General features: G+C 39.7%; 1 protein-coding gene across 3 annotated transcripts in view; it reads left to right on the top strand.

Moving 5' to 3' along the window:
- Nup160 (nuclear pore complex protein Nup160) overlaps window positions 1-16,065 on the top strand; it is a 418,270-nt gene that overhangs the window by 199,909 nt on the left and 202,296 nt on the right. For all 3 annotated transcript variants that reach the window (XM_070084997.1, XM_070084995.1, XM_070084996.1), the window contains exons 9-10: window positions 46-120; window positions 12,814-13,005. In XM_070084997.1, coding sequence (XP_069941098.1) covers window positions 46-120; window positions 12,814-13,005 — 267 coding nt within the window. The remainder of the gene's footprint in view (window positions 1-45; window positions 121-12,813; window positions 13,006-16,065) is intronic.

Below are 16,065 nucleotides of genomic sequence, written 5' to 3'. Positions count from 1 at the left end.
AAGTATCCTTGATGTACAGTATTATAATGTTTAGTTTTTTTCTAGTATGACCTTGTGGACTTCAGCCTGACATCATGGTACATCTGGACCTTGTGGACAGATGCTAATAATGAGACACAAGTAAGTAGCTTCTCAAGATTCCCAGTGAAGGAAAGTTCCAACATTGGTACTTTAAGTAAAACACACGTGCAGCAGGTATCATTATTGTATAAGTGTTTACCTACACTCCAGGCTTCTTCAATTGAATGCAAAGGTGACCTAAACACAGCCTCTCCTCACTTAGCGACGTACTTGTTTACCAACGACTAGGACTTATAACAGGCTCTCTGACCAGTTTGCATACCCAAATAATGTATATCAAAGCTGTTTTCCTCTATTCTGTTTATTGCAATTCAGCTTCTCCTCACTTAACGACAGAGTTCCATTCCTAACATGACATCGGTAAATGAATTTGTGTTTAAGTGAGAAGCAACTATAATGGTAGTGGGTTTGTGTCAGCCATCTTTGATATTGTTTTATTGTCACCTTTACACCATTTAGAAAATTTTTAGTACATTTTTAAATGTTTATACTGTAGTGTATTGTATATTGTAATAAAAAGAAGAGGAAATCAGCTCTAATATACATTATTTAGGTATGCGTACTGGTCAGAGAGCCCGTCATAAGTCCGAGCCATCGGTAAACGAGTACGTCGCTAAGTGAGGAGAGGCTGTATACAGTACGTACATTACTGTATAAAAACTTATGAAAATATACAGTGGTACCTCGGGATACGAACAGCTCAAAACTCGAACAGTTATGTAAGTGTATTTATGTAAGTGCTTTTGTAAGTGTATTTTTGGGGGTCTGAAACAGATTAATCTTTTGTACATTATTACTTATGGGAACAAATTCATTCGGTATCGGCACTCGAACAGCCTTCTGGAACGAATTAAGTTTGTATCCCGAGGTGTCACTGTACCAGAAATGTTATAAATGGGGCAAGGGAACATTAAAACAATATACAAATAACACGCACATAGAAGAGAGGAGCTTACAACGACGTTTCGGTCCAACGTGGACTATTTACAAAGTCACACTAACAAGAAGTGGAGCAGGACGGGTATATATAGGCAGGAAGAGGTAGTAGTGGTGGTGGCGGCGGCAGCGCCGCCGCCTTCCCAAAACTCATAAACCTGATATTCCTCTTCATCCTATCATATCCTCCAGAGGTTCTGTGTCTTATTCTCTTGCTTCTTGGTTGGCCAAAACCCTCACTCCCTTTCTTGGTACTTTTTCTCCTGCCCACCTCCGTCACTCTCAAGACTTCATTGAACGGGTTCGCTCTCTCCCGACCTGTAAGATGCTTAGTCTTGACGTTGAGTCCCTCTTCACCAATGTCCCTCTTGATGATGTCCTTGATTTCCTTAGAGAGAAGGCCCATGAAGGGTTTCTACATCTCCCTATACCTATTGATGTCTTTCTTGATCTTATCTGCCTCTGTGTGGACTCTCATTCCTTTTCCTTCCAAGGGAAATATTACAGTGGACCCCCGCATAACGATCACCTCCCAATGCGACCAATTATGTAAGTGTATTTATGTAAGTGCGTTTGTACATGTATGTTTGGGGGTCTGAAATGGACTAATCTACTTCTCAATATTCCTTATGGGAACAAATTCGGTCAGTACTGGCATCTGAACATACTTCTGGAACGAAAAAATATCGTTAACCGGGGGTCCACTGTATTCTCAAACCTTCGGTGTCGCTATGGGCTCTCCTCTCTCTCCTGTCCTTGCTAATCTTTACATGGAATACTTAGAGACTGTTCTTCTTCCTACCATCGATGTACAACCTTCACTCTGGCTCCGCTATGTGGATGACCTGTGGCCTCATGACTCCAGTCTCTTCCAACCTTTTCTTGAAGCCCTTAATAATCTTGTCCCTTCCATTAAGTTTGAAGGTGAATGGGAATCTAATTCCTTGTTTCCTTTCCTTGATGTCCATGTCCACCACTCAGATACAGGTTTTTCCTTTTCCATTTACCGCAAACCTATGCACAGTGGCATGTACATTCACTACTTTTTCTATCATGCTTCCCCTGACAAGAAAAGTGTTATCTCCCTCTTTCTTCGTGCCCTCCGGATCTGTGATCCTCAGCTCCTTCCAGCAGAAATTTCCATTCTTCATAATTTGTTTTCCCGTCTTGGCTACCCTTCCCATTTCATAGACTTTTCCCTCTCACATGCTAAACGTAATTTCTTCTCAACCAAACTCTCTACTCCTGGGAACTCTTCTGTCCTCTACCTTTCCTACATTTCCGGTCTTTCTAATCTCAACAATTCTCTCCGTCCCTTAGACATCAAGTTTACTTTCCGCCAGACTAACACTTTTCACACTGGTCTCTTTCATACCTCTCCTCCCTCTACAGATGCTCCTGATGTCTACTCTATTTCTTGCTCCTCCTGTCCTCTTCAATACTTTGGAGAAACTGGTCGATCTCTTTCTGACAGACTTAGGGAGCACAAAAATAGTGTTAGGCTTGCCGACACTAACAGTGCTCTGTTCTGTCACGTCAGAGATCACAGCCATCCTATTGACTGGTCTTCCGCTAAAACTGTCTTCCCTACTTCCAACTCTAACAGTCGCCGTCTAGTTGAATCCTCTCTAATACACAACTTTCTTTGTTTGAATCTTAGTCCTGGCTTTGTCTCTGTAGATGCCTTCCTCTCCCACTACATTGTAAAATGCTCCAAACTTCAGAACACCCGTGACTTAACCTGATTCCTCCTTTTTTCTTCTTCTCCCTCTTCCCCTTTCATCTTTCCTTTTTTCTCCTCTGGGTTGTCTTTCTATCTTCTGTCTCGTGTTTCTGTTCCTTCATTATTTATTTCATCACTTCCCCTTCCCCCCACCTCTGTGCACTTGCTCTCCCTCTGTGGGCACCTTGCTCCCTTGCAGTGCTCCGCTTTCTTTGTATTTGACTGGCTCCTCCTCCTTAATTCCCCACTACTACTACCACCACTGCCGCCATCGCCGCCTCCTCCTCCGCCTCCTCCTCCGCCTCCTCCCCCTCCTCCTCCCCCTCCTCCTCTGCCTCCTCCTCTGCCTCCTCCTCTGCCTCCTCCTCTGCCTCCTCCTCTGCCTCTTCCTCTGCCTCCTCCTCTGCCTCCTCCTCTGCCTCCTCCTCTGCCTCCTCCTCTGCCTCCTCCTCTGCCTCCTCCGCCTCCTCCTCCTCCTCTGCCTCCTCCTCCTCCTCCTCCTCCGCCTCCTCCTCTGCCTCCTCCTCCTCCTCCTTTGCCTCCTACTGCGCCTCCTCCTCCTCAGCCTCCTCCTCCGCCTCCTCCTCTGCCTCCTCCTCTGCCTCCTCCACCTCCTCCTCTGCCTCCTCCTCTGCCTCCTCCTCTGCCTCCTCCTCTGCCTCCTCCTCTGCCTCCTCCACCTCCTCCTCTGCCTCCTCCTCCGCCTCCTCCTTTGCCTCCTCCTCTGCCTCCTCCTCCTCTGCCTCCTCCTCCTCCTCCTCCTCCTCCTCCTCCTCCCCCTCCCGTCCTGGTCCTGCTCCACTTCTTGTTAGTGTGACTTTGTAAATGGTCCAAGTCGGACCGAAATGTCGTCGTAAGCTCCTCTCTTCTATGTGCGGGATATTTGTGTATTGTTTCAGTCACGGTATTGTGCCTTTTTTTGTTATTAAAACAATATCAAAGAAGGTTGACACAAACCCATTACCATTATAGTGTGCTCCTCACTTAGTGATGAATTCGTTTACTGACAGGTCTTAGGAACGGAACTGTTATTAAATGAGGAGAGGCTGTACTAAAGACAACTGAAGTAGCAGTTAGGTAAATAGGAGGGGATCAGTCCATTAGTGTTGATAAGTGCTCAGCTTCATAGGCTTAAATTACATTAATCAAGGCAATGAAGCTTAACATTAATTAATGCCTAGAGACTGATCACCTCATATTTACCTTTTCAGTGTTTCTGTTATCACCAATATTAGTCACCTCTGTATTTGATTAATGATTTCTGATGTGCAGGTGAAATGCTCTGCATAACCAGGGACTTACCATAAAGTAGGTTAGTAATATCACATTTTCAGTACTGACTGCAAAAGAGTCTTTATAGAAATAGTATTAACTTTGCATGTTTTACTTGTTGTGAGTAGACATTGTTTCATTTTAAGCCTGCCCATAATTTTCTGCATACAAGGGGCTTTTGGCATGTACACCCAGTCACTATATTTCTTTGTACAACTATGTATCATATCCAAATAAAAATACAGTGGACCCCCGCATAGCGATATTTATCCGTGCAAGAGAGCTCATTGTTATGCGAAATTATCGTTATGCGAATGAATTTTCCCCATAAGAAATAATGGAAATCAAATTAATCCGTGCAAGACACCCCAAAGTATGAAAAAAAAACATTTTTACCACATGAAATATTAATTTTAATACACACAAACTGAAAAAGGCATGCACAATTACATGACACTTACTTTTATTGAAGATCTGGTGATGATTGATGGGATGGGAGGAGGAGAGAGTGTTAGTGTTTAGAAGGGGAATCCCCTTCCATTAAGACTTGAGGTGTCAAGTCCTTTTCTGGGGTTATTTCCCTTCTTCTTTTAATGCCACTAGGACCAGCTTCAGAGTCACTGGACTTCTGTCGCACAACATATCTGTCCATAGTGGCCTGTACCTCTTGTTCCTTTATGACTTCCCTAAAGTGTTTCACAACATTGTCAGTGTAATAGTCACCAGCACGGCTTGCAATAGCTGTGTGAGGGTGATTTTCATCCATAAAGGTTTGCACTTTCAGCCACATTGCACAGATTTCCTTAATCTTTGTAGTAGGCAATTTCTTCAATTTCTCTCTCCCCTCCTTCGAACCAGTTTCCTCAGGTCTGGCCTCTTGCTGTTGAAGTTGATCTATCAGCTCATCAGTGGTTAGTTCTTCATTGTCCTCCTCCACCAACTCTTCCACATCATCCCCACTAACCTCCAACCCCAAGGACTTTCCCAATGCCATAATGGATTCCTCAACTGGCATAGGATTCTCAGGGTTAGCCTCAAACCCTTCAAAATCCCTTTTGTCTACACATTCTGGCCACAGTTTCTTCCAAGCAGAGTTCAAGGTCGTCTTAGTCACTCCCTCCCAAGCCTTACCTATAAGGTTTACACAATTGAGGATATTAAAGTGATCTCTCCAAGAGTCTCTTAGAGTCAGTTGAGTTTCTGAGGTCACTACAAAGCACCTTTCAAACAGAGCTTTTGTGTACAGTTTTTTGAAGTTTGCAATAACCTGCTGGTCCATGGGCTGCAGGAGAGGAGTGGTATTAGGAGGCAAAAACTTCATCTTAATGAATTTCATGTCCCCATAAAGTCGCTCTGCCACGTCTGTAGGATGACCAGGGGCATTGTCTAACACCAGGAGGCACTTAAGTTCTAATTTCTTTTCAGTTAGGTAATCTTTCACATTGGGGGCAAATGCATGGTGTAACCAGTCATAGAAAAAGTCCCTAGTGACCCATGCCTTACTGTTTGCCCTCCACAGCACACACAAATTAGCCTTGAGGACATTCTTTTGCCTGAACGGTCTGGGAGTTTCAGAGAGATACACTAATAAAAGCTTCACTTTGCAATCACCAGTAGCATTGGAACACATCAACAGAGTAAGCCTGTCTTTCATAGGCTTATGTCCTGGGAGTGCCTTTTCCTCCTGAGTAATGTTTGTCCTGCTTGGCATTTTCTTCCAAAACAGGCCTGTTTCATCACAATTAAACACTTGTTCAGGTTTCAGTCCTTCACCGTCTATGTACTCCTTGAATTCCTGCACATATTTTTCAGCTGCTTTGTGGTCCGAACTGGCAGCCTCACCATGCCTTATCACACTATGTATGCCACTACGCCTCTTAAATCTCTCAAACCAACCTTTGCTGGCCTTAAATTCACTCACATCATCACTAGTTGCAGGCATTTTTTTAATTAAATCCTCATGCAACTTCCTAGCCTTTTCACTTATGATCACTTGAGAGATGCTATCTCCTGCTATCTGTTTTTCATTTATCCACACCAATAAGAGTCTCTCAACATCTTCCATCACTTGTGATCTCTGTTTCAAAAACACAGTTAAACCTTTGGCAAGAACAGCTTCCTTGATTGTCTTTTTGTTGCCCACAATAGTAGCGATGGTTGATTGGGGTTTACTATACAACCTGGCCAGCTCGGAAACACGCACTCCACTTTCATACTTATCAATGATCTCTTTCTTCATCTCTATAGTAATTCTCACCCATGGTCACTTATTTTGCAGATAAAATCACCAGAAACACTGTAATAATACAAAATGTTCCGATTGTATGCTTTGATGTTACCGCGGAGGCTGGCTGGTAAACAATGCCACCGGCAGAACATGTGAGGCTGGCTAAGGGCGCACATTAGACGCGTCTCGGACGAACAGCGTTGAGCGGGCTTTTTAGCGGTATGCGAGGCAAAATCTTAGCGATAAAATGTAGCGGTATGCGGATTTAACGTTATGTAAGGCCAACGGTATGCGGGGGTCCACTGTAAATAAATAAATTATAGGAGACAACATTTCAGAATGTATCATACTGAGATAATGTATTATGTTAATGACTTATTCTTCCTGAATCTTCTCTTCTTTCAACAAAGAGACCGTATCCCACCAAGGCGCAAAAAGAATTTTTTTTTTATTTTTAAATTTAGTAATTTATACAGGAGAAGTGGTTACTAGCCCCTTGCTCCCGGCATTTTACTTGCCTCTTACTACACACACAGCATATGGAGGAAGAATTCTGTTCCACTTCCCCTTGGAGATGAGAGGAAATAAACAACAACAACAAGAATGAGTAAGAAAATAGAAGAAAATGCAGGGGGGGGGGGGGTATATATATATGCTTGTACATCTATATGTAGTGTGACCTAAGTGTAAGTAGAAGTAGCAAGATGTACTTGAAACTTTGCATGTTTATGAGACAGAGAAAAGACACCAGAATTCCTGCTATTATATAAAACAAGTACAGGGTTTCATTTTACACTTGCTTGGCAGGATGGTAAAATACTAGGTAGTAGGTTGGTGGACGGTAGTACCACCCAGGGAGGTACTACTGTCCTGCCAAGTGAGTGTAAAACGGGAACCTGTACTTGTTTTACGTGATGGTAGGATTGCTGGTGTCCTTTTTTCTGTCTCATAAATGTGCAAGATTTCAGGTACATCTTGCTACTTCTACCTACAATTGGGTCAAATTACACATTACACCTCTCTGGGTTTTCTTCTATTATTTCCTTACTAGTTTGTGTTCTTGGTTATTTCCTCTTATCTCCTTGGGGAAGTGGAACAGAATTCTTCCTCCGCGAGTCATGCATGTCATAAGAGGCAACGAAAATGCTGGGAGCAAGGGGATAGTAACCCTTTCTTCTGCATACATTGCTAATTTTAAAAAGAAAAACAAAAGTTTTTCTTTTTAGGTCAACCTGCATTGGTGTGATATAACCAGTTTGTTAAAAAAAAAAAAAAAATCAATCCCTTCCTATGGTTTGTGCTGTACTCTGTACCATATGGTCTAACTTGTGATTTACAGAGTATATTTTTGTGGGTATTAATCATATATTACTCCGTATATATGCAAGCCATTACTCGCAGATGCGGTGCTTGCCTAATGTTGAAAAAGTGTTGGTAAAATAATTAAGGTATTTAGATCAGTACAATACAGTGGAACCTTGACTTACGAGTTTAATCTGTTCCAGGAGCTAGCTCGTAATTCAATTTACTCATAATTATATCAAATTAATTTTCCTCATTTAAATTAACTGAAAAGCTATTAATCAGTTCCTGCACTCTGGAGAGATGAGAAAAAATACTTAAATATGATGCTATTATCAACTGTACGGCTTATTTATCTATCACAATTCATCTAATATGACACAATAAACAATATAATTAGCACAGAAACATTATATATTCTCTAGAATTAATAAAATAGCATTAGATCACGGGTTTTTCTAAGGAAAACACTGAAACAGTGTATTTATAAATAAGAAATATCGTATAAAAACTGTTTATATAAAGTGTGGGTGGGGGATGTTGATGGAAATCATAGTCCTTTTCTTCTCAGCACTGTCCTTTCCACCTATTTTTTTAGGACCCATGGTTAGAAAAATGGAATTTGGCCAAATGACTGTAAAAAAATGCAAACAAGCACGAGAGAACTGCTCCCACAGCGATGTAAACATGTTTACTGTTTACCAGCTATGCCAACTAGCAGAAGCAATCTGAATTATTATTACGTACATATGCATTATTATTATTATTATTATTATTATTATTATTAATTTAGGGAACTGAAGCTCTATCGTTAATAATAATATAATAATAATAATAATAATAAAAATAATAATAATAATAACCCTTTCAGGGTTTCCGACGTACTAGCACGGCTTACACACCAGGGTTATTGACGTACTAGTACGCCTAAATTCTAGCGCCTTTAAATCTAGCGAGAGAAAGCTGGTAGGCCTACATATGAAAGAATGGGTCTATGTGGTCAGTGTGCACAGTATAAAAAAAAAAACCTGCACCACACAGTGCGTAGTGAGAAAAAAAAAAAAAACTTGGACCGTGTTTTCGGTTTAAAACAGCAATTTTGCACTGTATTTTTGTATGGTATTTATGGTTGTATTCTAGTTTTCCTGGTCTCATTTTATAGAATGGGAGGCTTATTACACAAATTGAGATGATTTTGATTGGTTTCATAATGAAAAGTACCTTTGAAATTGAGCTCAAAGTAGCAGAAATGTTAAATTTTTGCCAAAGTTCAAAAGTAAACAAATTGTGCCACGCGTCCAATACACATCAACTGGTGAGTCTAATATTCTTTCACAAGTGTGCTGATATTATTTATACCATTTCTACACTAATGCAGTAGTCTGCATAACAGTAAATCTTCTATTTTTTGTGAGAATAAAAATTCAAAGTGGAAAGCAAAAGAAATGTAAGAGAGGCCTGGGGACGTGACTGATGAACAGAGGAAATGTTATTTTAGTGCCAGGAATGTCTGTCTTGTTTATTCTGGACCCTGTTTGGAAATTGGCATCTTTTGAAATTTGTATGAAATTGGCAAAATTGCCTATTTCTGATCACTTTATTGGATAGTTGAAATAGGTAACTGGGTGGTTTCTTATATCATTCGCTAAAAAAAAAATGGAGTTCTAGCGAAATAGTTATGATTTTTGTCGACTAGTGCAGTGGAATTGGCCGAAAATAGGGCTCAAAGTGGGTGAAATCGCCGATGCGTAAAAATCGTCGAGACCGCTAACTTCGCGAGAGCATAATTCCGTATGTTTTCCATCAAATTTCATACTTTTGGCGTCATTATGATCGGGAAAAGATTCTCTATCCTTTCATGAGAGAAATTTTTTTTTTTTCTAAAATATTTTCGACCCTGTGAACAAGTTTAGGAGAGAGCCTCTCGACCCTGAAGGGGTTAATAGTATTATTATTATTATTATTATTATTATTGTTATTGTTATTGTTATTGTTATTCTTATTATTAATTTAAGGAACTGAAGCTCTATCATCATTATTATTATTATTATTATTATTTTTGTTAATTTAGGAAACTGAAACTATATTGTTATTATAATAATACAGTAGACCACCATTGAAGAAGTGCTGCACAATTTTATGTAACATTGTATAATTAATTTAACATGGTTCTTATTGTGGAAAGGAAAAAAAAATTCTTTTGCTCAAGTTGCCGCCTTGCTGTGGAGCAGCCGGGGAGCCCTTCCGCCATCCCCTGCCACTCCCCGACACCACCCCACCATCCCAGCATTCGTAATTCATACTTGTCCAGTCCAGTCTTTCTCTGCTACAAGGCAGCTGTGTTTGTGAAGTGTGTTATGATATTTTAATTACTATATCTTGTATCTGCCAAGCACTCATTACACCCAGTAGCCATACCAGTGTTGCTGAAAGTGGCATGAAGTGGTATAAGCACTTAAGTCTTAGAATTAACAAAGAAACAAAGATATGCAGCAGCGAGGAGACGGTTGGAGGCAGTGGAGATGTCCTGTTTAAGGGCAATGTGTGGTGTAAATATTATGCCGAAAATTCGGAGTGTGGAAATTAGGAGAAGGTGTGGAGTTAATAAAAGCATTAGTCAGAGGGCAGAAGAGGGGTTGTTGAGGTGGTTTGGTCATTTAGAGAGAATGGATCAAAGTAGAATGACATGGAAAGTATATAAATCTATAGGGGAAGGAAGGCGGGGTAGGGGTCGTCCTCGAAAGGGTTGGAGAGAGGGGGTAAAGGTTTTGTGGGCAAGGGGCTTGGACTTCCAGCAAGCGTGCGTGAGCGTGTTAGATAGGAGTGAATGGAGACGAATGGTACTTGGGACCTGACGATCTGTTGGAGTGTGAGCATGGTAATATTTAGTGAAGGGATTCAGGGAAACCGGTTATTTTCATATAGTCGGACTTGAGTCCTGGAAATGGGAAGTACAATGCCTGCACTTTAAAGGAGGGGTTTGGGATATTGGCAGTTGGGAGGGATATGTTGTGTGTTTTTATGTGTGTATGCTTCTGGACTGTTGTATTCTATGCACCTCTGCAAAAACAGTGATAATGTGCGAGTGTGGTGAAAGTGTTGAATGATGATGAAAGTATTTTCTTTTTGGGGATTTTCTTTCTTTTTTTTTTGGGTCACCCTGCCTCGATGGGAAACGGCCGACTTGTTGAAAAAAAAAAAAAGATATCAAACAAGAGATAACCTGTAGTTGTAATGAAGTGTTACTTTGTACACAGAAAAAGAGGTAAACATGAGTTCGTGTGAATGACTTACTGAGTGACTTGACTGACTCACTGAGTGACTTGACTAGCTTACTGAATGACCTGACCGACTTACTGAATGACTTATTGAGTGACTTGACTGACTGAGTGACTTGACTGACTGAATGACTTGACTGACTTAGTGAATGACTTGACTGTAATAAAAATATTATATATTTTTTTTTTTTTCAACAAGTCGGTCGTCTCCCACCGAGGCAGGGTGACCCAAAAAAGAAAGAAAATCCCCAAAAAGAAAATACTTTCATCATTCAACACTTTCACCACACTCACACATTATCACTGCTTTTGCAGAGGTGCTCAGAATACAACAGTTTAGAAGCATATACGTATAAAGATACACAACATATCCCTCCAAACTGCCAATATTATGGTAGTAGGTTGGTAGACAGCAACCACCCAGGGAGGTACTACCGTCCTGCCAAGTGAGTGTAAAACGAAAGCCTGTAATTGTTTTACATGATGGTAGGATTGCTGGTGTCTTTTGTCTGTCTCATAAATATGCAAGATTACAGGTACATCTTGCTACTTCTACTTACACTTAGGTCACACTACACATACATGTACACGTTTATTTATACACACTCATCTGAGTTTTCTTTGATTTTATCTTAATAGTTCTTGGTTTTATTACTTTTCCTTTTATATCCATGGGGAAGTGGAATAAGAATCTTTCCTCCGTAAGCCATGCGTGTTGTAAAAGTCAACTAAAATGCCGGGAACAATGGGCTAGTAACCCCTTTTCCTGTAAAGATTACTAAAAAGAATAAGAAGAATTATATTATTATTTTTTTTTTTTTTAACAAGTCGGCCGTCTCCCACCGAGGCAGGGTGACCCAAAAAAGAAAGAAAATCCCCAAAAAGAAAATACTTTAATCATCATTCAACACTTTCACCACACTCGCACATTATCACTGTTTTTGCAGAGGTGCTCAGAATACAACAGTCTAGAAGCATACACATATAAAGATACACAACATATCCCTCCAAACTGCCAATATCCCAAACCCCTCCTTTAAAGTGCAGGCATTGTACTTCCCATTTCCAGGACTCAAGTCCGACTATATGAAAATAACCGGTTTCCCTGAATCCCTTCACTAAATATTACCCTGCTCACACTCCAACAGATCGTCAGGTCCCAAGTACCATTCGTCTCCACTCACTCCTATCTAACACGCTCACGCACGCTTGCTGGAAGTCCAAGCCCCTTACCCACAAAACCTCCTTTACCCCCTCTCTCCAACCCTTTCGAGGACGACCCCTACCCCGCCTTCCTTCCCCTATAGATTTATATGCTTTCCATGTCATTCTACTTTGATCCATTCTCTCTAAATGACCAAACCACCTCAACAACCCCTCTTCTGCCCTCTGACTAATACTTTTATTAACTCCACACCTTCTCCTAATTTCCACACTCCGAATTTTCTGCATAATATTTACACCACACATTGCCCTTATTATTATTATTATTATTATTATTATTATTATTATTATTATTATTATTATTATTAATTTAGGGAATTGGATCTGTGCTTTAGTTAAATTAATAACAATGGCACTAATAATAATAATAATTATTATTATTTTTATTATAATAACAAATATTGCCAACTCAGTGCACTGTTTACCTCTCTGTGGGAGCAGTTCTCTCCTGCTTTGCTTACGTTTTTAAGTCGTTTGGCCAAATTTTGTTTTTCTAAGCATGGGTCCTAAGAAAGTAAGTGTAAAGGACATTGCTGAGAATTAAAGCATGAAATCATAGATAAACAAGCGAGGTGTTCAGGTTTTGGGTTGAGGGGGAAGAAGGGAAGAGCTGGCTGGTAACTCAAATGTTGGCTCATAACTCAGAGCAAAAAAATCAACCCAGGGATGGCTCGCATCTCAAAAAACTCATACATTGGGACACTCGTAAGTCAAGGTTCCACTGTATTTTGTTTTCAATGTTAATTGCAATGTGAATGTTGTGTGTGAAGGTGCTGTATGCCCCAGTGAAGAGTGAAGAGGGTTCCAAGGACCCACCAGGGCTGTCTTCTGTGGTGCTCGAGGCTTCCCCAGAGAAGGAAGTTTCTCTCACTGACCCATTCCTTGATCCTCGTGAAGTCTACCTACGAGAACTCTTCATGCCAAACCGCTTTTCTGCGCACACTATTCGCAAAGCATTAGGGGTGAGTAGTTGTTGTTCATCACTTGGATATTTCAATCACAGGAATCCAGCTGTGTTGGTGACATTATTTTATAATTAATTTATGATGTAAATGTTGAAAGTTTCTGGTATTAACAGCATGTACTGCTGTGCCTGCTCTTGGTGCCCATTCCATCAATCTACCACTGTTTCCAACAAATATTTCCTGGTAGTTTTTTAAACAATGTTTGCCTATACTTAAAAATTATTGTAATTTAAATCTTTCAATATTGGTCTCAAAATATTATGGCTTACAAGCCATTGTCTGTCCCATAATATTGTGCAAAAATTCTGTCGGCTTCCAACTTCGCGGGAAAAAGCTGGTAGCCCTACATATTTTTTGGTATAAAACATCAAATTTGCAATGTATTTTTGTATGGTATTTATGGTTGTATTCTTGTTTTCTTGGTCTCATTTGATAGAATGGAAGATAAATTATGGAAACAGAGATGACTTTGAATGGTTTATGAACTAAAAGTACCTTGAAATTGAGCTCAAAATAGAAATGTTCAATTTTTGCCGATGTTCTAGAGTAAACAAATCACATCATGCATCCAATACACGTCACCTGGTGGGTCTAATATGCTTTCACAAATGAGCTGATATTATTTATACCATTTTTACAATAATGCAGAAGTCTGCATGACAGTAAATCTTCTTTTCTTTTGTGTGAATAGAAATTCAAAATGGAAAGCAAGTGTAATATAGGAGGGGCCTGGAGACAGGACTAATGAACAGAGAAGATGTTAATTTAGTGCTAGGAATGTGCATATTGTTAATTCTGGACCTTATTTTCAAATTGCTTACTTGAATTGTGTATGAAATGGGCCAAATTACCAATTTCTGATCACTTTATTCAGTTTATTGGGTAGTTGAAATCGGTAAATGGTTGGCTGCTTGTACTCAGTCGATAGAACAAATGGAGTTCTGGTGAAATAGCTATGAGTTTGGTCGACTGGAACAATGGAATTGGCGGAAGATAGGGCTCAAAGTGGGCGAAATCGCCAATGTGTAAATATCACAGAAGCCACTAACTTTGCAAGAGCATAATTCTACAAGTTTTCCATGAAATTTCATACTTTTGGTGTCATTACCATTGGAAAAGATTATCATTTCATAAGAAAAAATAATTTTTTTTTTTTTGAAAATTCTTCAGCACAGAGAAAGTTTGTGAGCAGGGGTCTCGACAGTGAAAGGGTTAATATAACGTTCTCCATGGGGAAGTAGAACAGAATACTTCCTCTGTAAGCCATGTGTGTCATGAGAGATGACTAAAATGCCAGGAGCAAGGGGCTAGTAACCCCTTTTCTTGTATAAATTACTAAATTTAAGAGAGAAATGTTCGTTTTTCTTTTTCGGTCATCCTGCCTCAGTGGGATGCATCTGGTTTGTTGAAAAAAAAATTGTAATATGAAAAAGCAACATGCAGTAGACTGTTATATTACATGGTAGTTACATTCCTGAAAATGCCATGTTAGGTAAATTCGTGTTAAATAAACTGAAGAACTTGTGAGAAAAATGAGCTTACATTCCTGGGGGCCCCTGAAAAGTCAAACAACTTTTTTTTTAGATCTCCAGATCTTACAAAAATAATAGTGAATATGCAATTGTTGTTCATTGTCATGATGTATTATGTTTTTACTGCTTAAGAATACAGTTGAAACAGAAACAATAGTTCCAGTTGACCATACTCATAGCTATTTCTTTAGAACTACATTTTATCTATTAGCTGAGTACAAGAAACCTCCCATTTACTAATTTGGACTACCCAGTATGGTGGTCAGAAATTGGCAATTTGGCCAATTTCACGCAAACTAAAAAAGATGCCAATTTCAAAATAGGGTCCAGAATAAACAAGGTAGACATTCATGGCACTAAAATAACATATGCTCTGTTCATTAGTCACATCTCTAGGCCCCTCTTATATTATTATTGCTTTCTATTTTGATTTTTTATTCATACAAAAAATACAAAATTTACTGTTATGCAGACTACTGCATTATTGTAAAAATGGTATAAATAATATCAGTGCACTAGTGAAAGAATATTAGACTCCCCAGTTGACGTGTATTGGACGTGTGGTGTGATTTATTTACTCCTGAACATTGGTAAAAATCGAACATTTCCGCTACTTTGAGCTCAGTTTCAAGGTCGTTTTCATCGTCAAAGTAATGAAAATCATCTCTATTTCTGTAATATGTTTTCGATTTTATCACCTAAGACCATGAAAATGCAAATACAACGATAAATACTACACGAAAATACACCTCAAAGTCGGCGTTTTATTCCAAAAAAACGATCAGTTTTTTTTCTCATTACACAATGTGTGCTGCAGGATTTTTTTTATGTGGTGCACACTGACCACACAGACCCATTCTCTCGCATGTGGGCCTACCAGCTTTCTCTCGCTTGATTTAAAGCCGCTAGAATTATTGAGTACAGTATATATACGTCAGAAACATTGGCTCGTAAGACGTATTTATACGTCGAAAACAGTCAAAGGGTTAACTGTCCAAACGTAAATCTACATTCGTATTGTTAGCACTCCTAACGTAAATCAATGTTTTATTTTTTCTGCCTCCAAGTTTGGCACGATTGGCCTGAGATGCCTGGTCAGTATAAAATGGGTCTTAACACTCGGTGTGCGCAGTATTAAGAAAATCTGGGACTACTTAGTACCTTGTGGGAGCACCAGTTCAATTGATCACCAGCTAGAACAAACAGCGTGGGAAATACCAGGGATTCACTGATGTCATGTCGTATTAACACTCCCCTTTTAAGAGGACAGTGATGTTGACCCTGAGTTTAGTGACTTAGAGATGGATGTGGCCACAAGTGGGTGAGGAAATATAAAAAACCTCAATAATAACCCATGTGCAACCTTTGTGCAACATCCTTTCAGTTTTGATACCACTGGTAGTGTCATCCTGCCAGAATATCCTATAACCTTTGCCCTAAGTAAAGAGAAACAATTCTGGAATATGTGTAAAATGTGTTTGGCTGGCTGGCTGAGTGGGTGAGTGGGTGGCTGATTGATTTTGGC

This window comes from Cherax quadricarinatus, chromosome 14, assembly GCF_038502225.1.
Source record: "Cherax quadricarinatus isolate ZL_2023a chromosome 14, ASM3850222v1, whole genome shotgun sequence".
Classification (NCBI taxonomy): Eukaryota; Metazoa; Arthropoda; class Malacostraca; order Decapoda; family Parastacidae; genus Cherax; species Cherax quadricarinatus.
Note: the sequence above shows the minus strand (reverse complement) of the source record. Positions and strands in the feature narration are given on the sequence as shown.